The 24546-nt window shown below is 41.1% G+C and overlaps 2 protein-coding genes across 2 annotated transcripts in view; both read right to left on the bottom strand.

Annotated features, from left to right (window-relative positions):
• The window catches only part of LOC146678966 (SMAD family member 3), a 30659-nt gene extending 25334 nt beyond the window's left edge, over positions 1 to 5325 (bottom strand). Inside the window, exon 1 of the mRNA XM_085405377.1 lies at positions 4682 to 5325. Within this exon, the coding sequence (XP_085261503.1) occupies positions 4682 to 4884 (203 nt within the window). The 5' untranslated portion in view covers positions 4885 to 5325. The remainder of the gene's footprint in view (positions 1 to 4681) is intronic.
• A 15888-nt stretch (positions 5326 to 21213) lies between these two features.
• LOC146678965 (SUN domain-containing protein 2-like) lies at positions 21214 to 23682 on the bottom strand. The gene is made up of 9 exons (XM_085411772.1): positions 23592 to 23682; positions 23087 to 23177; positions 22805 to 22959; positions 22647 to 22702; positions 22396 to 22531; positions 22181 to 22308; positions 21905 to 22078; positions 21720 to 21809; positions 21214 to 21524 (listed from the first exon to the last, which is right to left on the bottom strand). The coding sequence occupies exons 2-9, from the start codon at positions 23173 to 23175 to the stop codon at positions 21402 to 21404; spliced, it is 951 nt and encodes a 316-aa protein (XP_085267898.1). The 5' UTR covers positions 23176 to 23177; positions 23592 to 23682; the 3' UTR covers positions 21214 to 21401.
• Between the last annotated feature and the right edge of the window lie 864 nt (positions 23683 to 24546).

Raw genomic sequence — 24546 nt, 5'->3', positions numbered from 1 at the left:
GAATCCACTTCCCCAGGCTCTGTGAATATAAAACTCACTGTCCACAGTACACGTATCACACATGATATTAAGATAATAGAAAATGTCTCAATGTCTTTTTGATGCCAGTGTGCAACTGTTGGAACTCATTAACCCCAAATATATATTTTTAAGCACACACACAGAAGACGCAACTTTGATGAGTGTGTCTTTCTAAGGAATATTTAACTCCCATTAAGTTTTGTCATTGAAAAGTTACCTCTGTTCACACATGACAGACCCTATATGCACAGGTGCATGATTGTGTCATAATTATTAAACATTTGGCACAAACAACTAGACAACAGATTGAGTTAGTGTGATGTTGTCTACCTATTGTCACAACAACTATCATACACAAAGTACAATCAGGTCAAAAGCAGCACAGTATCTTCTACAAGTTTTGTTTGTGATTAGTTCACACATTATACTGTACTTACAGGAACTACTGATTCCTCCAATGACAACTTGTATAATTGGTCATTTCAAAAAACTTCAAGCCGATATCTGATTCCAGCTTCCCAAAAACCAACACTTTTTGTCTTAATTTCATTTATTTTATTATAATCTATATGCTATACGCTTCTAAACAAAACCTATCTGAAAGTGTCAACTCGGACTGCACAAACAAAGTGTATCTTTGTTATTTCTATCATTTTAAAAATCATCTTAATTACTTGAGTAACCAAAACATTAAGAGATTGATCAACACGGCAACAGTTATTAGTGGTTGCCCTAACTGACAGTCACACATTAGTATTTACAGAAGACAGTCCATCTCTAAGGTCTGTCTCAGAGATCCTCCTATTCACAACAGCAAAAATGGTGTGTGGTGAAGGTCAACTGTTTGCTTGTAGACTAATCTATGCAATCCATAAAAAACACAAATAAAACAAATTTAAAAAAAAGGACGCTGTAGTAATAATAAATTTCAAAGTAACAGCTAGTTTAGGGTATGGAATTATATACATTGGTGTTCTCTAGTTTATGAATGGATTCCCAGTCATAGATGACAAGAACAGAGTTTTCTATACTTCACCATGATTTATGCAAAGTAGCCTGTGAGTGTGTAGTACCATAGTTAGACCCCCTGTCCTCATCACATCTGTTTTGTTTTGTTTTTTTTTTGCAACCAAGATAGCAATGAAGGAAACACTCAAAAGGCTTCAAAAAGGGTTTAAAGCAACCAATAGGTGACCTTATGGTAGCAATGTCCTTTTTTATACCTTCTATAAATATATATCTCTAAAGGAGGTACAGGAAGAGATTATATTGTTTTTAATCAATATGGCATTTTTTGTTACACTGTTTGCAACTGTTTGACTTGCTCAACCACTGCCTCCCAATTACCTGCACCTAAAATTCACCCTCAAAAACTTTAAGTTTAAATGTTTACACTAAGTTTGACTGTGTGGCAATGGTTGACAAAGTTTTTTCATTTGGGGGGGGGGGGGGGGTGAAATGTGGTAGTGTCTCCCAAAACAGTGACAAAACAAGTCACTTCTCTGAACAGAAAACCACTCAAGAATGGACACCACTATGGTTGGAGTTTGAGAGAAAAAAACGTGACCTGGTTAGGGTTGGCAAAAGGTCAGGGATTTAGGTTAAAATGTGAAATGTAATAGTTTGCTTTAAAAATGTGGTCTGGGTAAAGTAACTACTTCCTTAAGGCTAAAAAGCCTACGTAATCTTGGTTGACGTTAGGAAACAATCATGGCCATAACTCAGGAAAAGAAAAAAGAAAAACGACATTTACTACGCTTAGGAAACAGGAAGCATACGTACATGTTTGGTCTCAAAGCCTGAGGTTTTGTTGACCTATCCAACCAACCTGACCTCCTCCCAATACTGACTTTGTAACTATATTTAACTCTGCTCCCAGTTTATCCTGGTATAACGGAAACACAACTTGGCTCCTGTTTATAGATACAGGTCTTGGTAAACAACAGGACACACATCTGTTAGTCATCTTGTCACACTCACACAGCAGGCTGTCACACTACACATCCTTCCCTCATGGATTAGAAACTCATAGTGGCTTGACGCACTTTACACACTAGTGTTTTCGGCTAACCCAAGTTTACAGCTCACAGGAAGACAGGACTTTAATAGGGCCAATGGAGAAAAGAAGAGGGTAGGTCAGTACCACAGCTGCTCGTTGCTGAATGAGTCAGGCTTGAACTTGGACAGAGGTTTAAACTTTTACTTACGTCTTAAATGAGTAAAGCTGCTCATTGTCAAAAACCACTAAAAGGCAAGTAGAGCAATGGCACTCTCTGAGTAACAGTCAAAGCCTGCAATACTTTGTTTTGACCTCAACTGGGAACATGACTAATGTTTTTTTCATAAGATAAAGGCACACCTACACCTACATGCAGCCCCACTGACCACGTCAATGACCTCCAACCCAAAAATAACTTAACCACCAAACTCACCAAGCTGTTATACAGTTTCCACAGATAGTCCTGTAATTGTGTGCTAGTGTTATCTAGCAGATTGCAGCCATTCAAAAACAACTAGTCTTTCCCAAAGCTCCCCAGCTGATTCGAAGATTCATCTGACAGACCAAACTCACATACACAAAAAGAAATAAGTGTGCTTGACACGACAGGAAAAAAAAAAATAGACTTGAGATTTCAATATAATATTCTGTCACTTGGCCCGCTGAGATCTGATCCTTTCTTTCCCCATAACTCTATCTCAATGTACACCACTGAGATGTGATATAATTTTCCTGCTATTCCCCCACCATATACAACTATTGATTCAATCAATATACACAGAGCCCGCTTCCTTCGACTCAGCATCACTGCAAACCACCATTAAGACGGGTAGCAATGAGCTTGAACAGGGAGTTCATGTGTCAGAGAGATAGAAGCTGACCTCCCTGTGGACAGGCCTGAACATGCAAGCAGCTGCTGTCAGCAAGCCAAAACGTGGGGGAATTAATAGAAACAGCAGCTCTCCAGGGACTCTGTTAGCCAACACTGACAGCCAGCTCTGATCTGGGGTCATCTTAATGCACTCCACCTCTTCCCTTCTGCATTAGTGGTGGGAAATATGAAACCTGGATCATGACAAACATTATTTAACTTTCTGGGTAGGCTTAATTCTAAACGCTAGCCCAGGCCTGTGCAAGCCGTGATATGCACACTTGTGGCAATGAAGAATGTGGGAGTGCCCCACTGAGGCTCAATTTTCATCTGACAGTATGCTATTAAATCTGAATAGCCCACAAACACTAGTGAGATTTTGCAGATGCAAGCAAAGGTCTGGAGAGTTTAGTTGTAAAAGTGGAGAAAGCAGAAGAAGTAAAATACATGTGAGCACACACTGTACTTTTAATACAAGTTCCACCTGTCCATCCATCCATTTTCTTTCGCTGCAGTTGGACCTGGTTAAAACTAATTCAATTTGATATGACATCTCCAAAGCAAAATGTATCATGTTCAGTTTTTAGAACTGTTATAGGGACGTGTAACAGGCTCTTTATAGCTATTTTGGAGGCTGCAGACTACTCGCTTCTTCTGCACAACAGACTGGAGGCATTCTCCATCTGTAGATACTGACAAAGCTTTTTATTACTGACACGGGTGTTAATTATATGCCAAGTATCTTATCTTAAAGGGATGCCCCTTAAAAACCACATCACGTAAGCTGACACATGTGAGTATGCAAAATGACTCAAATTGATTATCCATGTAACGGACAAGAACTTTCAAGTTGACGAATCAGTTAATCTCTGCTCATTGGGTGGATTAAGGTGTACTAAAACAACCGGCAACTGAGAGTTACTTGAAAAATCAACACTGCAGTAATACCACACATACATTTTAAAGAGTGGCAGGGGTAAAATCCATGATTTGTGTTTACATTGTGCACCTCAGAGGCTTTTACAAGCACAGCCTCTCATCGAGGGAGGAGAATGACTGCTCAGGAGAGAAGTGACTCACAGAAGCTACCAGCTGTGATTTACTGACAAATGCCACTGTTGGTTATTTGTTCTAAATAATGTGTTGATGGACAAATGGCTGTGCAGACTGAGAGCAAGAAGAAGCCAGCTCCACGGGCTCGCCTACGCACTAAGAACGCTAGAAAGCGTCCCAGATTAAGGCCAAGTTATATAACTTGGACTCCATTAATGCTTTTGCACTGCATGTGCTCTGCTGGCTAGTTAATGCATGGACTGTACCCTTTTTATTCTCAGCAAAACACCCTCAGCTGAATGCTGATGTGATAATAAGAAAGTGCTGAAGGCTGCTCGCTTAAAGTGAAGTGTGCACACGATGACAGCATGATGCCCCAGCAGCTCGCCACCGAGATGTTTCAGACATGATCTGCTAGCTCTGCTCATGGTCCAACGCTAGCTCGTTAAGCAGCACCTTAGCCACCATGTTGCTGCACAATAAACACGTAAAGGAAATCAACAGTTTGAAATATTGACGCCAGAAAGGAAGTGGAAATGTCAACTTCTCAAGTCGAGCAATGATGCCATACATGTGCAAGGCGCCGAGGATGACAGAAACCAGGGAAGAAACCTTTTTGAGTTTTCTGTAACAAAGCTGTAATGAAATCAGCTGAAGTAATAACCCCCCGGGGAAGCTACTAAGTGTACAGCTAGCTAGGATGCTGATTTCACGGTCAACGCTCAAACTCTCCTTACCGCGGTATAGTGATGCATTTCGTGTTGATATTCTGGGTGGTGATGGCTTTCTCCAGTTCGTCCAGTTGTCCCGTCTTCTTCAGCTTCTTCACCAGGCTCTTCACCGCTTTTTCACACCACTTCTCCTCCTGGCCGTTCTGCTCTCCCTTCTTCCAGCCCAAAAGTCGTTTGACAATGGGGGGAGTGAAAGGCAAAATTGACATCTTTTGAGTTCAGCTGAAGTCAGTCCAGTGTCGAGAAGTCCGTCAGTTTGGAAAAAACACGGAGGAACAATTGTCCCTAAAGCGCTCCGAGTAGTGGAGACGACGGGAGTAAAGACAAACTGCTGCTGTTGTTGTTGTTTTTAATGTCACACAAAACACATCTCGGAGTCGCACCGACCACTTTTAGCGGACTCGCTCCGTCTGTCTCGAGCTCAGCGGTGAACTGTGCACCGGTAGTCTGTTGCGCTGTGGATTTAGTGCTACTCCGCCAGAAAACCTAGTTCCGTCTGCACTCTTTCAGGCCAGAGCTAGTCTAAACACACCTCACTTGACTCACACCCAAAACTGCGTCGCTAGCTCTAAGGCAGAAACGAAAGCGTCGTGATAGGTTTTTTACGTCTCTGAATGCTCTAGCCTTCCACGAGCAAAGTTTTTGGTTAAGTTCAGAGTCATCCGCGGGTGCTGGAGCCTCCGACTGAAGTCTGCTAAGAGTCTGCATCAAATGCAAATGCATGAGCTGCTGCTGAGAGTCTCAATTCAGACTTTAGACTGCACAGCAGACCCATGAAAGGCCAGTGTTTGCAGCTGGCCAAATGTGTTTCGCTGATATTGCGCAATCTCCATCCTTTTCCCTGTTATTGCTGATAAACCTCCACGTGGCTGTGTCTAAATAAGCAGTCACAACAGATCACTTGATTTAGTTATGTAACACTGGGCAGTTTTTGTTCTTTTGCATGTGACTTCACTTCAAAATTTCTGATGAAATTAGGTCCTTGTTTTCCTTCTGTTTTTCTTTTGTTTCAGTAGGCTGTATAGGACAGTGGAGCTGTCTAAATAAAATAAAAAAACGTTGGCTCTGTTGTGTTTCAGTTTGGACTGTGAGACATAATTATAATCAAAAGAGCTGTTCTTTTTAAAAATAAGTGTAGGTTTCCAACTTCAGCTGGAAAACATACTCTATGCTTCTTTTTCCATTTTACTTTTAGAAATCCACATATGCTTAATTGCCTGGCTGTCAGCCACATAACCAAGGTTGCATAAGAATACAGCCGTGCCTATGTTTTTGTTGAATAAAGGCTTGAGGTTTGACATTCAGCATCTCTAGCGCAAAGGGTTTCCAGTAATTGCTACTGGCTTGTTTTGTCTCCAGATGGGTGAATAACTCTGGAGCTGCTGTAAAGATGGAAGGTGATAGGAGTCGTACATGAATGCAAGAGATGAGCCACTAACTTGCCTCAGCTTGTTTTACATGTGAACACAGGAATCAACGAGGTGGCAGTTTGGCTTTGCAGCTTGGCTCAGCTCCACTAAAGCACAAGTACAGCTTGACACATGCACATGTAGGCCTAAACACCTCCACCACACCACCTTTCACACACACTCCCTGTTTCAGTGTCAAGGAGTCAAGTGGCAGATGTACAATGGGCCGTGCAGTGCCGCTGAGCTCACCGCAGAGAGAGTGATAGCGGGACTGTTTAGGGTGTGAAGCTGCCTTTGTTCCTGCAGCTTCAAAAGAAAGACTTTACTGCTTTCAAGCACAGTTTCCAAAGTCGGGTATCTTATTAGCAGGCACTTGAAAGAGTCGTAAAATGTGAACGCTCTGCACAAAGAAGCCGGTGCACTTGCTTGGATTTAGTTTACAAATTTTCTATAGTCACACAGAAGAAGAACTTACACAGCTGGAATTCAAATGGCCCACAGTGGACGCATATATGAGGATAGTGATGGTAGTGAGGTGCCAATATTTGCTCACTGCCTCCACTGACTGTTCAGAATTATACAACTATAGTGGCATTGACCTGCTGTTACCATTTTGGTATGTGTGTACAGGCGCATTGACCTGCATTCAGCCAGCAAGCCCCCTCCTCCACTCCTATGCACAGTGTGAAGTTTGTGCTAAAAATACAGCTGGCTTTAAGCTCAGCAGGACATACCCGTCTCCTTTCATCTATTTTGGTTGCACAGCAGTGTGTATTTTTATATCTGCTACAGGCATGTCAAGGTTGCTTCATACATGATATCTTTGTTAAATGAATTCTCACCCTTGAGCAAAGATTTTCTAAAAAATAAACAAAGGACTTCTCAGATCAATTAATGTGAGGAAACTATCACAAGCACTTAGTGTGAGCAGCTGCTTTGACCTGTAGAGATTAGGTTTTATGTGCAGTCCCAGATATCAACAGCTCCTTGTCTGTAGTAACAATCAAGTCCACAAAAGTGTAAAACACACCACTCTCTCGCTCTGTGGTGGGTTGGCAGGTTGGAGGAGAAGGCTGGAGGAGCGTGTGGCCGTGTGTCACACGCTGAGGCCCCGCGGCCCTCTCGACACCTGTTTACGCCCCCAGGGACACGACCGGCCAAGACAGCTGGTTTGTTTTGGAGAAGTGCAGGCCGAGACGGAGCGGGTATGGGGGTGCGGGGCGGGGGGATGGGATTACAGATGGGCCGCAGTAGACAGGCGGGAGGACGGGTGTACGGGTGGGGGTTGGGGGTGGAGTTGTGGGCTTCTGTGAGAAGAATTACTGAGCACAAAAGGAACGTCAGCGAGACTCAATGGGCAGTGGCCACTGCAGTCCGATGGATGATAATGACATTGTGCTGGCAGCAACCTCAGGGGACTTGGTCCAGTGTGTGTGTGTGTGGGTGTGGGTGGGTCTTTGACGTCATAATGTCCCAGTGGAGAGGCATTCAAACTGTGGGAGTCTGGATGGATGTGATAAGGAAGCAGATGACCAGTTATTAGCCAATTTTAAAAAGACAGATGCTGAAGATTATCATTTGAACTTAGATGTAAATAACTGCTTAAATACAGTCAGCATCCCCTAGAAAGTTTAATTCATCGCTCATGTGTACCAACCCCAACTACATCTAAAATTATCGCACACTTTTATTTCAGTAAATTAAAAAAATCAATTTAAAAGTTATATATTGGACACAATAAACACAGATCTTTTTCTGTTGGTTATGTTCTGCAGATTTTTGTAACATATACTGTTTAGAGTTTTTTCAGAAGGTCCTGGTTTTGGATAATCACATATAAAATTTTGTATTTGACAGTTGCTACAGATGTTTGAAAAGCAACAAAAATACACAAAAAAATGTAGGTAAATGTCACAAATCCTGCTTAAAAACCCCTCACAGAAGTGTTGCAGCTCGAACGCAATGGATTACTAATAAAACTAGTAAAACCAGACCATGAAATAGAGTGATTGCTCCAAATGTTACATATTTTACTGTTCATAGTTTGTCAAAGAAGATCACTTTATAACAACCCTGTGTATGATTTTACAATAAAATCCACAATTATTATGTCAGAAGATTACACATTTTTAGGTGTTAAAAACGAAATAAATAATTTTAAAAGACAATATTTTACCTGGCCATGAAGATTATACACATCTTTCTCAAACTAAATGCGCAAAATCTACCATTCACCATTGTTTCACCACAGACTCTCAAAGTTTTTTTGGCATGCCCTGCTAGAGAGAAAAAAAACGTATATAATCTTCCAAAAACCTTTTTTTCTGTTATTAAAAATGAAAAAGGAACAAGTTTAATTTTAGTTTTAAAAATGGTGCAATATTCTTTGACTTCCTTTTTTTTAAATTCCTTCTCCTGATCCGTCACACCAGCTTCTCCCCCTGAGAATCACTAACATATACAAAGTTGGCGTGACTGCCTGCATGCGTTTGTTTGTGCGTGTTTGACATATACCAGTTCATGAGTGAACAGAGCTCAGGGGTGCCATATAAAAGTGTTAACACTGATCCTCTTGGCAATAACAGGACACTGTGTTTTCCCTCTGAGAGAGCCATCAATCGTTCAACAGCTTATGACAGCTCCTCCAGGGATGGTAGAGCGAGCACATGGTGTACCAATCAACACCATAACTATCACGCACACCCAGGCAAACCCACACACACCCTTCCACATGCAGTAGGCCCTTCCTTTCTCACTTCACTACTCTATAAATGACAGTTCGTTGTGCCTGCTTGTGCTTTCACTTTTGTATGCAGACCCATCAAAAGTGACTCTGTTTCCACATTGGTATACAGATTGTTTTGTTCCGGCACTTATTTTGTGTGTGACGTCACTCTTTTTACCAGCTCATCTACTCAAACACAGGAAATGGTGTTCGGTCCAAATCCCTTGTGACAGATCTTTTGAAACTTTGTGCTGTTGCGCAAGTCACTCTGCTATGAATAACAGGAAGGCAGCTATTTTTCATCTCAGTCTAATTGCCAGTCACTCGGCTAAATCTTCATAGTCAGTCTTCATAAGCATGCCCTTATTGGTTGTTTGCAGTTACTAGAATCACACAATTGCAAGAAAAACTTGAGAGTACATTCTTTTTAAAATATTTGCAGCGTTCAATCTGACTGAACTAACACACAATGCAGGTTAATAAACAATCACACAAGTGAACTCTCGCCAATATAACTCATAGAAAGCGGCAACAACCTCCATTTCCTGTAGCTGCTTATGAGAATTGCACACTGATGATGATTAAATTAGGAAGGTTCATTTTTGCAGAGCTGTTTCAATTCACTATTTCTGCAATGCCTTAATAGAGCAGCTGTCTTCAGGTCCGGCAATAGTATTTTAGTTGGGCTAAAGGGTCAGAATTTAGTCTTGAGTTGATAATTCAAAAACATGCGGGTTTTGTTTTTTGGGGGGACGGGGGGTCATTTACTATGGTTCTCCTCATATACTCCTAAATAAAATCTGGACACAATTTTGAATGTATGCTGATCCGTCCATTGTGTGCAGACCCACTTTTCCTCCAAATAAAGTCATGTTAAACTTTAAACTTGGTCGTAGGACTTTTTTAGTGAGCACGCTTTGTAGTGACACCTTTTTATAACGACACTTCTGCAATCCTAACGTCTGATCTCATCTCCTTAAATTAGAGAAACTGCCAAGTAGCTCTAGGGACATTTGTTGCGACAATGACTGTCTTTTTTTTAAACATCTTGTACTGTAAGTTATTACTCAATATGTTCAACAAGACTGCTTGCCTATTCTCTTCTGTTTATCCAATTTAGGCTCACGGGAGGGCTGGAGCCTATCCCAGCTACCATAAGGCATGAGGCAGGGTACACCCTGGCTAGGTTGCCAGTCTGTCGCAGGGCTTACACAGAGAGAGACAACCATTCACGCTCCCATTCACGCCTACGGGTGATTTAGAATCACTAATTAACTTGCTCACACTAACTGCATGTCTATGGACTGTGTGAGGACGCTCGAGTACCTGGAAAGAATATGCAACCCCCACACAGAAAGGTAACGGCCAGAACGTGGATTCAAACCCAGGACCTTCTAATGAGGCAACATGCTCCACATAACATCCAAAACCTATGAGATTGTGTTGCCTTTCTTTATTTTTGCATTGCTAGAGAAGCAGTTTTTTATTATACAGAATGTTTACATTAGATGACAAATAAACCCCAGAACAACCCAATATTGCTGCTATGAATTTAAAAAATCAAATTAATAAATTAAAGTCATTGTAATGTCTCTTTTTGCCAGCCACGGCATTTTGAATGCATGTTATTTGTTTGAAATGGGCAATAGGAATAAAACTTCACTGTCTGATGGCACGATGACTCAAATTGGTAAAATAAAGCAGAAGCAAAGAACATTTCCCATAAAGCCAAGCTTCCTGAGATAGATTTCCTCTCAGCGCAAATGTAAAATGGTAATAACTGCTTATATTACCCCCTACACCCGCTGAATTATGAACTTTACTGCCCAATAGTAGCTGCTGTTGTTTTTCTCAAAATAAAAGTTCAGTATATTTAATTTTAAACTATTTGTTAGATATTCCCAGAAAAACAAAGGATAGGAACTCAGTAATAAATATTTCCTTTTAGTTTTTCAAGTAGGATTGACAGGATGACCCTGCAGGGAAATGGGTCCGTGTGAGTGTCCTGACTGGTACCACAGACTCATGTTTGTTGCTCATCAGCACTGTGTGACTCTGCTCATACGACTTCTCCCTGGTACTACATAAACACACATGACTCACAGTCCAGGTGGGTCTTTTCTCTTTCCTTATATAGCTGTGGTAAACCTAGTCTTTGTATCTGCAGTGAAAAGTTTATCTCCACTTGAGCTATGACTCACCGTATAAAACGGTAGCCCTGGTGATAACCCGTTGTTCCTACTATGACTTATTATAAAATGCAAGCTTGTACAGTGTCGTCTGAGGCAGCGCTGCCATGACTTACCTCTGAGTCATGAGTCACTATAAATGGCTGTTGGTCAATCCCTGTGAGAGCAAATTTCCTTTTGTTAGCATGCCTGCATAATCTCATTGATAGCAGACAGGATATTGAGTTAAGGTCACTCAGTTTGAGACACTGTTTGGAGGCAAAGAGTACTGAATACTGTGCCATATGACACACGGAGTCATTAGGTATCCTCTAACAGCCTTATTAGAGTACTTTCACTTGTAATTCGGGATGTGCTAAACTTGATAAGTAGCAGAGTATGTGGCCAAATATAATTGGAAGAATAATCCACTGAACGTAGACATATTTGATGACAGAAAGTCAGATAAAATAAGCTTTACAACCGATTTCTCATCATATTGACATACCCACAGTGTAACACATATACTTGATATTCAATGAAGGAACTAATCAGTTCTCTTAATTAAGTCTAAAAGTATTACTTTGAGCAAAATCAGATTAATCTAGAATTCTGACTTATTTTCATACTCCTTTACAACGTATAAAGCTCAGTTATCCTTAAACTCATTTTTCTCAGATAACTATACTGTTTCAAAAGAAACATGATGATTATATTACCAGATGTGTATTTTGAGGGTTCAGAAAACTTCAAAAGGGATGAAGGGAACATGATATTCTCCATTTAGTCAGTTTCCTGCAGGAACTTTTCACCTATAAGTAATAGTAAATAGGTAGTACTTACTATAAAGTAGTTTAAAAAAGAATAGGCAGTAGGTACTTTGTAGCAAATGTAAAAGTAGGTCATTAAACTGATATAATAACAGGAAGTAAATGGCATTTTATGTTTCTCAGAGTAAAGCGAACAATTTTTCAGTCATCATTCACTTTATTGAACTTGTTTATTCACATTAAATGAACTTAACTCTGTGACTCATGAGGTGATTTGAAGTGACTCAGTCAGCGAATTCCCATTGTTTAAACAGCTTTCAATGATCTATGTGTCTAAAATGACTGCTGCATATAGTATAACAGCATGATTCTGGTCCTCCTATCATCAGCTCCTTTCACTAATGACTCTAAATTTACTCCAGTGTAAAGCAACTGTTGAGCCCTTAGCACAGCAATCTTAATAATTAACACTTGAACAGCTGTTGCTTCAACCAAGTCTTTTTTTTCAACTTTACTCAACAGTGACACCTCAGTGAGGTATATGTGGACATCATATGCGGACACCACAAACCAGAAATAAGGTACCAGGAGACCAAGAGTGTAGCGCCGAAATGGGAAAATACAATGCAGTAAATGATCAAACTAACTGGCTTTGCCAGGAAAAAATTCTGTTTTTACAGACTTTGGGACTTACATTCAACGACCATTTGAACGCTAGTGGCACAGATTCAACAACATTTCCTCAGACATTTTTCTTCATATTGACAGCATGACAGAGTTGCTACAGATTTGTGGGTTGGAAGTGAACCTGTCACTCCACCACAACTCAAAGCTCCCTACTGAACTGAGATGCAGTAACAAGTGAACAGAAATCGAGACTCATCACATCAGATAACATTTTTCTAGTCTCCTGCTGTCCAATGTTGGTGAGTCTGTGTAAATTAATGGGGGCACAAAGAAAGATCCAAGAATTAATTTCAGTAACCATGACTCCTTCAGTCAGCACCACTGCTCTTGGACTTAAACCCAGGGTTGGCCTTTTAAGGGTCTGACAAAATCAAACCATCGAATTCCATCCAACCATTTTCCTCAGCTTATATAGGACCAGGTCGCAGGGGGCAATAGCCTAAGCAGAGAAGGCCAGACCACTTCTCTCCCTAGTTCCCTTCTCGGGCTTGTCTGGAGCAACACCAAGGCGTTCCCAGGCCAGCCGAGAGATATAATCTCTCCTGGGTCTGCCTAGGGGCCTCCTCCCAGTGGGACATCACCCTATCTCTAAGAAAGTGGCCAGTCATCCTTCGCAGAAAGCTCATTTCCGCCGCTTGTATCCCTGATCTTGTTCTTTCCGTCACTACCCAGAGCTCATGGCCATTTGTGACGGCCGGGACACAGACCGACCGCTAAATTAAGAGCTTCGCGCTCTCTTTACCATGACGGACTGGTACAGGATTCGTGTCACTGCAGCCATAGCACCAATCGGTCTGTCGATCTCCCGCTCCCCTCTTACTTAAAGTTCCCCACTTCGGGCATCAACTCATCCCTGACACAGAGTAGGATCTGAGTATTCTAACCAGAGGGTGGAAAAAGGTGAAATTGCACCACCCAGAGGTTATTTTCCATTATTACAATCATATATACCTAATAAATCATCTTTCAAATCAAATCAAATCAAATCACTTTTTATTGTCACATCACATGTGCAGGCACACTGGCACAGCACATGCGAGTGAAATTCTTGTGTGCGAGCCCCACAAGCAACAGAGATGTGCAAACACAACAACACAAACGAGCAAAATACAAGAATGGCCAACCTGAAACTAATAAATATATGTACAATATATAATAGTGTATGCATTTCTGGATGTGTATACTAAATATTTTCCTACGTGTGTGTGTGTGTGTGTGTGTGTGTGTGTGTGTGTGTGTGTATGTATGTATACACATTTTTACAAATTAAATAGTAAAAAAATAAAATAAAATAATAATAATAATAATAAAATATATAAAATATACAGAGTTGAATATGTGCAAAACAAGTGGCATTTATATACAGTGTGGAGTGCATAATGTTGAAGTTCCAGTAGTGAAGCTGAGGTGTCTATGACGTGTTCAGCAGTCTGATGGCCTGATGGAAAAAGGAAAAAGCTGTCTCTCAGTCTGCTGGTACGGGACCGGATGCTGCAGAACCTCCTTCCTGATGGAAGTAGTCTGAACAGTTTATGGCTGGGGTGACTGGAGTCCTTGATGATCCTCCCCGCTTTCCTCAGGCACCGCTTCCTGTAGATGTCTTGGAGGGAGGGAAGCTCACCTCCAATTATCCGTTCAGAGCACCGCACTACTCGCTGGAGAGCTTTGCAGTTGTAGGCGGTGCTGTTGCCATACCAGGTGGTGATGCATCCAGTGAGGATGCTCTCAATGGCACAGTGATAGAAGGTCCTGAGGATGCGGGGGCTCATGCCGAATCTTTTCAGTCTCCTGAGAAAGAAGAGGCGCTGCTGCGCCTTCTTCACTGTTTTGTTTGTGTGTACTGACCACGTAAGATCCTCAGCCAGGTGTACACCAAGGAACCGGAAGCTGCTCACTCTCTCGACAGCAGCGCCGTTGATGGTGATGGGGGTGTGTACTTCTCTGCACCTCCGGAAGTCCACTATCAACTCCTTTGTCTTTGCGACGTTGAGGGTGAGATGGTTGTCTTGACACCAGTGGGTCAGGGCGCTGACCTCCTCCCTGTAAGCTGTCTCATCACTGTTGGTGATAAGACCCACCACTGTAGTGTCGTCCGCAAACTTCACAATGATGTTGGAGCTGTTAGTGGCTGTGCAGTCGTAGGTGTAGAGTGAGTACAGGAGAGGGCTCAGTACACATCCCTGTGGAGCACCAGTGTTCAGTGTGATGGGGGATGAGGTGATGCTGCCCAGTCTGACCACCTGGCGTCTGTCAGACAGGAAGCTAAGGATCCAGCTGCAGAGGGAGCTGCTCAGTCCTAGATCCTGCAGTTTCCTGTCCAGCTTCGAGGGAACGATGGTATTGAATGCTGAGCTGTAATCTACAAACAGCATCCTCACATACGTGTCTCTCTTCTCCAGGTGTGACAGGGCAGTGTGTAGTGTCAGGGCTATGGCATCATCAGTGGACCTGTTGTGGCGGTATGCAAACTGTAGAGGGTCCAGTGAGTCGGGTAGTGCAGAGCAGATGAAGTCCCTGACCAGCTTCTCGAAGCATTTGCTTACGATGGGGGTCAGGGCTACAGGTCGCCAGTCGTTCAATGAGGAGATGGTGGAGGATTTGGGTACAGGGACGATGGTGGCCATTTTGAAGCAGGCTGGGACTACAGACAGAGAGAGGGAAAGGTTGAAGATGTGCGTGAACACTCCAGCCAGCTGAGCCGCGCATGACCTGAGGACGCGGCCGGGAATCCCGTCCGGACCAGTAGCTTTGCGTGCGTTCACCTTCCTGAAGCACTTCCGCACATCCTCCTCAGACACAGTGTGCGCACTGACGTCATCCGCGGTGCGCACACTGTCCGGTCTCATGGTGTTCGCTGTGTCGAATCTAGCGTAGAATACGTTTAGATCCTCACATAGAGAGGCCGTGGTCTGCGGTGTGCTGGTTTTCCCTCTAAAGTCTGTGATCGTGTTTAGTCCCTGCCACATACTCCGAGGGTTGTCAAACTGTTGTTCCACCCTGTCCCTGTACTCACGTTTGGCTGCTTTGATCGTCTTCCGGAGTTGGTAATGTGCGTGTTTGTAGTCCGATGTGTTCGCGGAGGCAAAGGCGGTGCTCCGTGCCGCCAGTGCCGCGCGAACATCTCCGTTAATCCAGGGTTTTTGATTTGGGAAGGATTTGACTGTTCTGGATGGGACGACATCTTCCATCTTTCTGACAATGTAGGCTACTTACTCAACCAAACAGAATATTATATATCTCATGATTCAGTAAAAGGACTAGATGTTATAGTCCCTGATATTGCATTGCTTTATATGGAGAGAATCTTGAGGGATGGCTTTTATGAGGAAAGGCAGCCCAGAAACTTTACCAGCAGCACACATCGTCAGTATTTTATCTCATAAAATAATTAAAGCTCATTAATCCTGGACATAGGGTCTTAATCTTTCTTTCTCCTCCTAAAGACGATCAGCCATCTTTATGTCTAAAGTCCTGCTACTCTGTGGGATTTTAGTATGCTCCAGTATGCACATCAGCAAACAGAAAAGTGGATGAGACTGAGTAAAATCCCAATTTGACTCATAATTGCACATTATGTCAAATATACCAGCCTGCTATTTGCATTTATATGGCAACTAAAGCCCTCAATCTCAGAGAACATATGCATAGAAGAGCAAGCATTTGGTCACAGACCATTGCTTTTCTTTGTGGCTGATATCATTTCTCAATCGCCTAAGCCCCATTCACACACCCCATGACAATATGCAAAGAATGTCCCTGGGCTAACACTGTATTGCTGCAGCTGAGCAATGCGAGAGGAAGGAGCACTCTGGTTGTTGGAGTTGTTATCAGACTCCATAAGCCTTTAAAAATGTGTAACGTATAAGTCATGGACACGAACAAAAGAGGTCTGCTTAATAAGGGTTCTGCATTACCGAAAAACATGCAAAAAAGAAGACATTAAACTAAAATTTTCCTCGAGATGGATGTTTAACCAATTTAAGATAAATAAGATTAATAGTAGCAGCTTTTTTTGGGTGCTTACTTGTAAAACTGGAGTCAGTCTACGTGCTTGACTGGATACTTTTGTGCCTCCAGCAAGAATGGAAGCAGGAACATTTCAGTGTCAAGCAGTTGCATTCCCCACTACACTGAGCAGGCAAAAACATTCAACAGACTGACTGAAGAGTCTGCCAAGAACAGGGAAGAATATTGACATGTGACCTGCTTGTAAAGAGAGGGTCAACTAGTGAACTGGAGCCTTGGGATTCTGCAAGGGACCAGCTGGCAGCTACATAAGGATGTGTGAGGAGCAAATAGCTTCCAGTGTGTATGAAGCTTAATGGTAATTAGTATCGAATCACATCAAAGAGATTAAAGCTGGAACATCTGAAGAGCATTTTAACCCAACCCAGATACTGTACCTTCAGTTAGCGAACGCAGTCATCTGTTCACACCTGATGCATTTGTTTACCTCCTGCGCACATGCGCTTGAAATACGTGTACATCATACGTTTGCCTTTGATGTATCAAAGACTTCTGGGCTATGATGTCAGTGCAAAGTTCGGTCAGCTGTAAGTAGCAGCAGGAGCACTGACTACAACAAATCCATGTTTTTCTGTATTTATTTGATTGATTATTTTTTATTATTTGGCGAAAGTAAGTACTAAATGCCCCTAAAGCAGCAAGGGTGGAGTGTTAGGTGCTACAAGCAGTGTTTAAGGTTGGCTGTACCTAACATTGTAGCCACTAACCCAGCAGAGGTTATCACTGACCTCTCTGCGGTTCACACTGAATACCATGTTCTCTCCCAAGTGTTTAGTAAGGATCGGGCCTTGCCGCTCCCGCCTCACCATCCCTATTACTTTTGTATAGGTCTTCTCCCTAGCGCTTCCTTTCCAAACAGTTGCTTGTACAGTTTCTCAAAGCCTGAGCACGGGGCTATGGAGCACTATATAACGGACTCACTTGCAGCAGGCATTATTCGGCAATCCACATCTCCCCTCGGGGCGGGATTCTTCTTTGTTGATAAGAAGGATAAAACCCTGCGCTCCTGCATTGATTTTCGGGGGTTAAATTAAAAACTGTTAAGAATAAGTGCTAGCTGATAGCATACGCCTTTGAGCTACAGCAGGTGCCACAATCTTTTCTAAACTCGACCTCCACAATGCCTATCATCTGGTCTGCCTTCGAGAAGGGGATAAATGGAAAACTGCTTTCAACACTCACCTGGGACACTTTAAGTACCTCGTTATGACGTTTGGCCTCACCAACCCCCCCAGCTGTGTTTCAGGCCTCTTAAAATATGTTTAATAATTGTTTGTTTATACCACACAGGTCTGCTGTTGAGGCTGAAACATTACATGTCTTATTTCACTTCAGCTACATGATGACAGCAAAAATGTTATGTGACGGCTGTGTGCAGGCAGGAGAAGGACCCAAAGTGCAGACTCCGGAGACAGAAAGTAACTCAAAACAGCTTTAATGCTGAACTCAAAAGGGTAACAAAAACTAAGACTACAAAATACACCTATGCAGCCAAAACACACAGCAAGATAAAGGTAGATCACAACAATGACAAACTGAAACACAGGGCTTAAATACATAGAGGGAGCAATCAGGGAATGGACAACAGGAGGGAAACACAGCTGCGGCAAATCAGAACTGACAAGACAAGGAAGCGTAAAGTGAACACACTGAGATAAGACAGAGACCTTCAAAGTAAAACAGGAAACACATAACACAGACTGAACAAAGACACAGATTCACATGCAGGCACTACAACAGAGGGAACAGAGACGTGGGACCAGGGCAGACACAGACACTGACTGGACACGGGGATATAGCGGACAGGGGAGACAGCAACTAAGGATTACACAGAGACAAACCATAAGACATAACTCTAACAAAAACCCAAAGACTAGAAATTATAAATAACATAATAAACTAAAAAACCCTGGGTCAACGACCCAGGCATCCTAACAAAAAAAGCCCATACATAAATGTAAAGAGCTCAGCCAAAGCTGTTCTGATCAGTTTTTAGTTTAATGTTAGTATCTTGGTCACATTTTTAATTTGTTTCTCATAAAATAAAATTATACTGGCACAAATTACGTTTTTCTATGTCTTGTCTGTTATGGTAACTCTGTCCATCACAAGCTGTTTAATTTTGTCATGTGACCTGGCGTAAATGGTAAATGGCCTGTATTTGTATAGCGCTTTGCTTAGTCCCTATGGACCCCAAAGCACTTTACACTACATTTCGTCATCCACCTATTCACACATACACTGGTGATGGCAAGCTACATTGTAGCCACAGCTGCCCTGGGGCGCACTGACAGAGGCGTAGAAAGAGATTGAAGTCCCCGCCCATCCACATCACAGCTAAGAGACAGTAAAAGGTCTCAATATTCAGCCTTATGTGAGTAAAAATGATCAGAGTGCTAAAATAGAGCTTTTCTCTATTTCCAAATAGTGAAAAAATTTTATTCATAAGGATATAAATCAAAATATGTTTGATCAGTATGAGAAAAGCAGTTTGAATAGTAGACATAGCTGTTGTAATGTCTGAGTGTTTGAGGGTGTGTGTGTGTATGAGTACATGTGCCAGCTTCAACCTTGGCAGTTTTGTGTGTTTTTGGAGAAATGCAGGAAGATAAGAACTGTGTCGCCAACTCATCATCCAAATAATCCTAAATCAGAAGAATAGCATAAGCGTTGCAATTCTTAAACACAGAGCGGTTTATATGTGGTTTTGCTGATGGTTAACACCGTTGCACAATCAGGGGGAACCGCAGCCCAAATTGTGAACCTGTGAATAGATTTCAAATTCAAATTCAAATTTTATTTGTCACGTACACAGTCATACACAGTACGATATGCAGTGAAATGCTTACACAACTGCTCGTGACCTAAAGAAAAAAAGAAAAGGCTATGAATAAGATAGGAAATAAATATGAAAATTAAAAAGGGTAAATTTAACTAGGAAGGAATAAAATAAAATAAAATATAAAAATTTAAGTTAAAAATGAAATAACTGTACAACACAAATTAGAATGAAGGGTAAATTTAACTGGGAAAGAATAAGATAAAATATATAAGTTAAAGTTGAAAATAAAATAACTGTACAACAAAATACACAATACACAGTATAGAAGTATATAAGAATGTGTGAAGAAATATAAATATATATATATACAATAACAACAGCTGTACAAGTATTAAATGGAAATGAAGAAATATAATGTCCAGTGTTGTGCAATCCACATTTGTGTCTTGATTTAAGTGATGAAGTGAAAACAAAGTCCAGAATGTCCAGTGTGTGTGTAAGAACCATATGTGTGGGTCAGTACTGTGTGGTGGTGTGATTGAGAGACCGTATCGCCTGCGGGAAGAAGCTCCTCCTCAGTCTCTCTGTGTTGGTCTTCAGGGAGCGGAATCGCTTTCCTGACCTCAACAGAGAGAACAGTCTGTTGTTGGGATGGCTGAGGTCCTTCACGATCTTCCTGGCCTTGGTCCAGCACCGCCTGCTGGAATTTTTGGCTTTTCATCTGCTCATTTTTGCCGTGTTAGATGGTTAATTCAGAAGGATTTGATTAACATCATATTTCTGAATGCCCAGCTGCTTTCCTGTTGGGTGATTTTCATCAACTTGGAACACTGGGATAAGTGCTTTTTTAGATCCAGTTGTGCTTAAATGCTTATATTGTCAATAATTTTATGAACATATATATATTTTATTAGAAAGTGGGTCTGTTTGCCATACCTTTGTTATAGTGGTGGTGGAGATGCACGCACACATGCACAGTGACATTTTATGCCTGCTCCAGAACACAGTCAATACTCTGACCACAAGTTTGCATCATGGTGCTGATCCAGATCCAGAATCCTTATCTTATTGTTTATTCCTAGTGCTATAATAAAAAAGTAATAAAAACAAAAAAATAAAGTAATAAATTGTTGAGAAGCACTAATGCAGCAAAGTGTTCGCAGGTTGCCTCTGTGGTGGCCATCTTATTTTCCCTGCCTCGGTTGAAGCTCTTTTATAGGCCAGTCTGAATTGAGAAGGCGTAGCCTCAGATTATTTAAAACTGGCAGCTTCATAACATAAATATAACTTTGTATAAAATGTATTTATGATTAGTCAGTTTGTTTGACTATCCACTCTGTGCAAGGAAGAAAGGCTATTAAATGTTTAAAGTGCAGAGATAGAATAATTTTACTGCTGTAAAATCAGCATTTTGTCATATTTGAAATAAAAATCTAATATAATGTGTTTCTTCACGTATTTTCTTTTAAAATACAGTCTGTCTTTTTGCATAATATTATATATATATATGATAATAATCCATAATTATGTGGATATACATATCAAATATCAGTTTTTAGTGATATATACATCTATAAATTCTTATTGTTTAGAATAAATCTGCAGCAAAAGTTATGATGGTAACAGTGGTACCCAGGGTAAGTAGTAAGCCACCTTTGTACACCTGAAAACCCATTCAAACCTCAAGTCTCCTCATTAATCCTTAAATCCTATTTCACAGTATAAGTCTGTCATATCAGAGCACATTCAACATAGACTTGAATTTTATTAAGGGGAAAACCGTGTGGCTCTAGTGCTTTTCATCTGTCTTACTGTTCAGTACGTGAAATCTAAACAGATTGTTCGAGGTGTTTTGTAATTAGTAATTTTGTATCATAATATACACAGTCATTTAAGAACTTTCAAAGGACACACATGATTTTTTTTAAAGCAATGTTTTAATAAATTAAATTAAATAAATGAAATGAAATGAAATGAAATGAAAAATATTTAATTAAAAAAGAAAAAGGAAAGAGAGAAAACCCCAACAATATGACGACCGGCTGGGTGTGAGGCGCATCAGACTACAAACTGTTAACTAGAGTTACGTGGAGGACGGATGTTTCTCTCTTTTTCCATTTATACTTAACTCCACCACAGTCCTGCATGTCTCCACAGTTTTAGTGTTCATGCCATGCTAGTTTGCCATGAACTCTAAAACTGTAGATACACGAGTACTGGGAGTTGCCCCAGTTGTCATGAATCCGTAGTGTCACGTACTTCACCACACTGATGTTAGATTCCTGTGAGACAAGAAAGATAAATAACAGTTAGTTGAACAAAACCAATGTGACTGTTAAAAAGGTGACAAGATGGTAAAATCAGAGATATTATCATTACTACAAGAGGATATAGGGGATAATCTACAATTATTATTTTCTAAAAAGTTGGTAAAAAAAAAGTGTATGTGCATGTGAACAATGACACAGTGGACTCACGGCTATCTTAAATGTTTGAAGCGGCCCTCCCTTTGGGTCATATTGAAAGGTACCCAGATAAATGACTGGATCCTCAGCATGTTGATTTCCCTGAGACACAAAGAGATGCATATCAAGTTTTTCTATAACACACTGTAATGTATGCAGAAGTTCAATCGTGTGGTACTGAGGAATCTGTGACTTACAAATACTGAAAACTTCCTGGGCGCACTTGACACGGTCAGATATGGAGATAGCATCTGTGGTATGTGCCCCAGTGAAACGTGGCTGATCGTGATGTATTGGGCCAGGCCAATTGAAATCTGTCCCTGGCTACCACCAAATGCCCAGCACTGACCTGGAAGCATTGGTGCCCGGCCCTAAAGAGGGGAACCAAAAGGAAAATAGAGTTGAGTAAAGGGCAAAGCAGTCGGGCTGTTATATCATGACATATTTTGCTTTGTGGAATACGTTTTTTTTACCTCAAGAAGGATTCTTGGGCTTCTGTATGGTCGCTGGTTGGGACAAATCAACGTGAAACCAAAGATTCGTAGCACCGGTTTATCAGGGGGATAGCTTTCTGACGTCTTATCGTAAATTATTCTAGCTCCTATAGATAAAAAACAGTGAGAAAGAAATTCCAAAACAACAACATATTTTCTTTGGACCTAACTGACAGTTTGAGTTTCTGACTTACCGAGTGACTCCAGGGCAAAGTTTGGCATCCTGTCTGCCACCGGAACTAGAAAGTCTATTTTCTCTTTCAGACTGGCCAGTTCACTTTGAAGCTCCTCGAGTTGTTTCCAAGCCTGCTTGGAGCTTGTAGTGAATATCTATAATTGCAAAAAAAATTTGTTTATGTTTAATGTAAACACCTTTACAATATTACTTTCTGTTCAGGATTGTTTTCCTTTTATTGTTCTTCTAAACTGCATAAGTACGCCATACCTTTGTCATGATGACAGAGGGGATGCCGGTGAAAACTGCCAGACTGAAGAGTAGACCTGGTGGATGAAGAGAAATCATGTGATAAGACGTTAATTCAAAAGAAAATCACATATTGCTACTGGAGAGGATGTAATGGTTTGTGGAAAGGGATCATTTACCAAAAGAGAAGACCAGAAAGATGAGGAGAAATGCCTTTCTTTTTGTTGAGCCACATCCAGGCTCCGCGTCACTTGTGCAAATTTTATGCTCCAAGTCATGTTCAAAGTGACGTTCTTCGCCGTTTCGGAAATGAAATCGACGCCTTTTGAAAACTCTGAATGAAATAAAACCAAATGAGAACAAAAGTCTGCTTGAGAACTGCTGACTGTTTAATGAAAGCATACATGACATGGGTGTATACACACGTTTGACAGCAAAAAAATATGCATACAAACACTTACCTATACAGTCTCTCCTTATAGGAGATGACTGGTTCGCCGGTGCTATTATAATAGTCATTAGACTGTAACCGACTGCTTCTTTTCAGCATAGCTGTGAAAGACAAATATGGAAAGAATTGTTTTTTTAAATACAAATATAGAACATATATTGTGCAACAAAATCTTACAGACCTTGTTGCCTTCTTTGGGAAATCATATTTTAAAGATTTGGTACTTACTTTCACCAAATAATCAGAATAATCAGTAAAGTCAGATAAACGGGATTCGTTGCAGTTAATGCTGTCCTATCGAGACTTCTTGCTGCTAAGTTAATCTTGCGAATTTTTGACGTCATACGAAATGCTTTGCTCTTTCCACCTTATGACGTACACGTGTTCCTAGCGCATGCGCACAGAAGGTAAACAACTCCGCTAACGGTAGGTACAATATCTGGGTTGGGTTGAAATGCTCTTCAAATGTTCCAGCTTTAATCTCTCTTATGTTGACGTGATTCGACACTACTTACCATTAAGCTGCGTACACACTGGAAGCTATTTGGTCCTCGCACATCGCTATGCAGCTGCCAGCCGGTCCCATGCGGATGTCCGAGGCTCCGGTTGCCTAGGTGACCGTTTGTTTACGAGCAGGAAAGAGGAAAAAAAGTTGGAATAAATTGCGATGAGCTGTGAAATCAATTTAGTGTCCTCTTTTTTCCATGCAGAACCCTTATGAGGCAGATCTCTTTTGTTTGTGTCCATGATTTATATAGTCTGATAACAACTCCAACAACCAGAGTGCTCATACCTCTCGCATTGCTCAACTGCAGCAATACAGTGGTTTGCATATTGTCATGAGTGTGTGAATGGGGCTCAGGCGAGTGAGAATTGATATCAGCCACTAAGAAATGCTTGCTCTTCTATGCATATGTTCTCTGAGGGTTTTAGTTGCCCTGTAAATGCAAATAGCAGGCTGGTATATTTGACATAATGTGCAATTATGAGTCACATTGGAATTTTACTCTCAGTCTCATCCACTTTTCTGTTTGCAGCGTATGATGTACAGCAGACATGCTCATAAAATCCCACAGGGTAGGAGGACTTTAGACATAAAGTATGTTGTTCGTCTTTAGGAGAAGAAAAAAGATTAAGATTTTTCAGGATTAATGAGCTTTAATTACTTTATGAGATATATAATATTTTATTTGGTTGAGTAAGCAACCTACATTGTCAGAAAGATAAATTGTTAGGTCTATATGATTGTAATAAAGGAAAATAGCCGCTGGTAGTGCAATTGTACCTTTTTCTCTTTATTCACAAAGGCTGTCGATTTGGTTGGAATACTCAGATCTGTGGCTGCTGACATGCCTCAGTGTGAGTGCACTCTTAGCACTCTGTGTTTGTCAAACACCAATTAATTATTTATATTTATTTTTTGCAACTTCCTTTTATTAAATCATACATTTCATAAGTCAGACATTCTCT

Source organism: Rhamphochromis longiceps, linkage group LG1 (genome assembly GCF_057381845.1).
Source record: "Rhamphochromis longiceps isolate RC_006_pf linkage group LG1, R_longiceps_female_GT1.1, whole genome shotgun sequence".
NCBI lineage: Eukaryota > Metazoa > Chordata > Actinopteri > Cichliformes > Cichlidae > Rhamphochromis > Rhamphochromis longiceps.
This window is presented reverse-complemented; position numbering and strand designations above follow the sequence as displayed.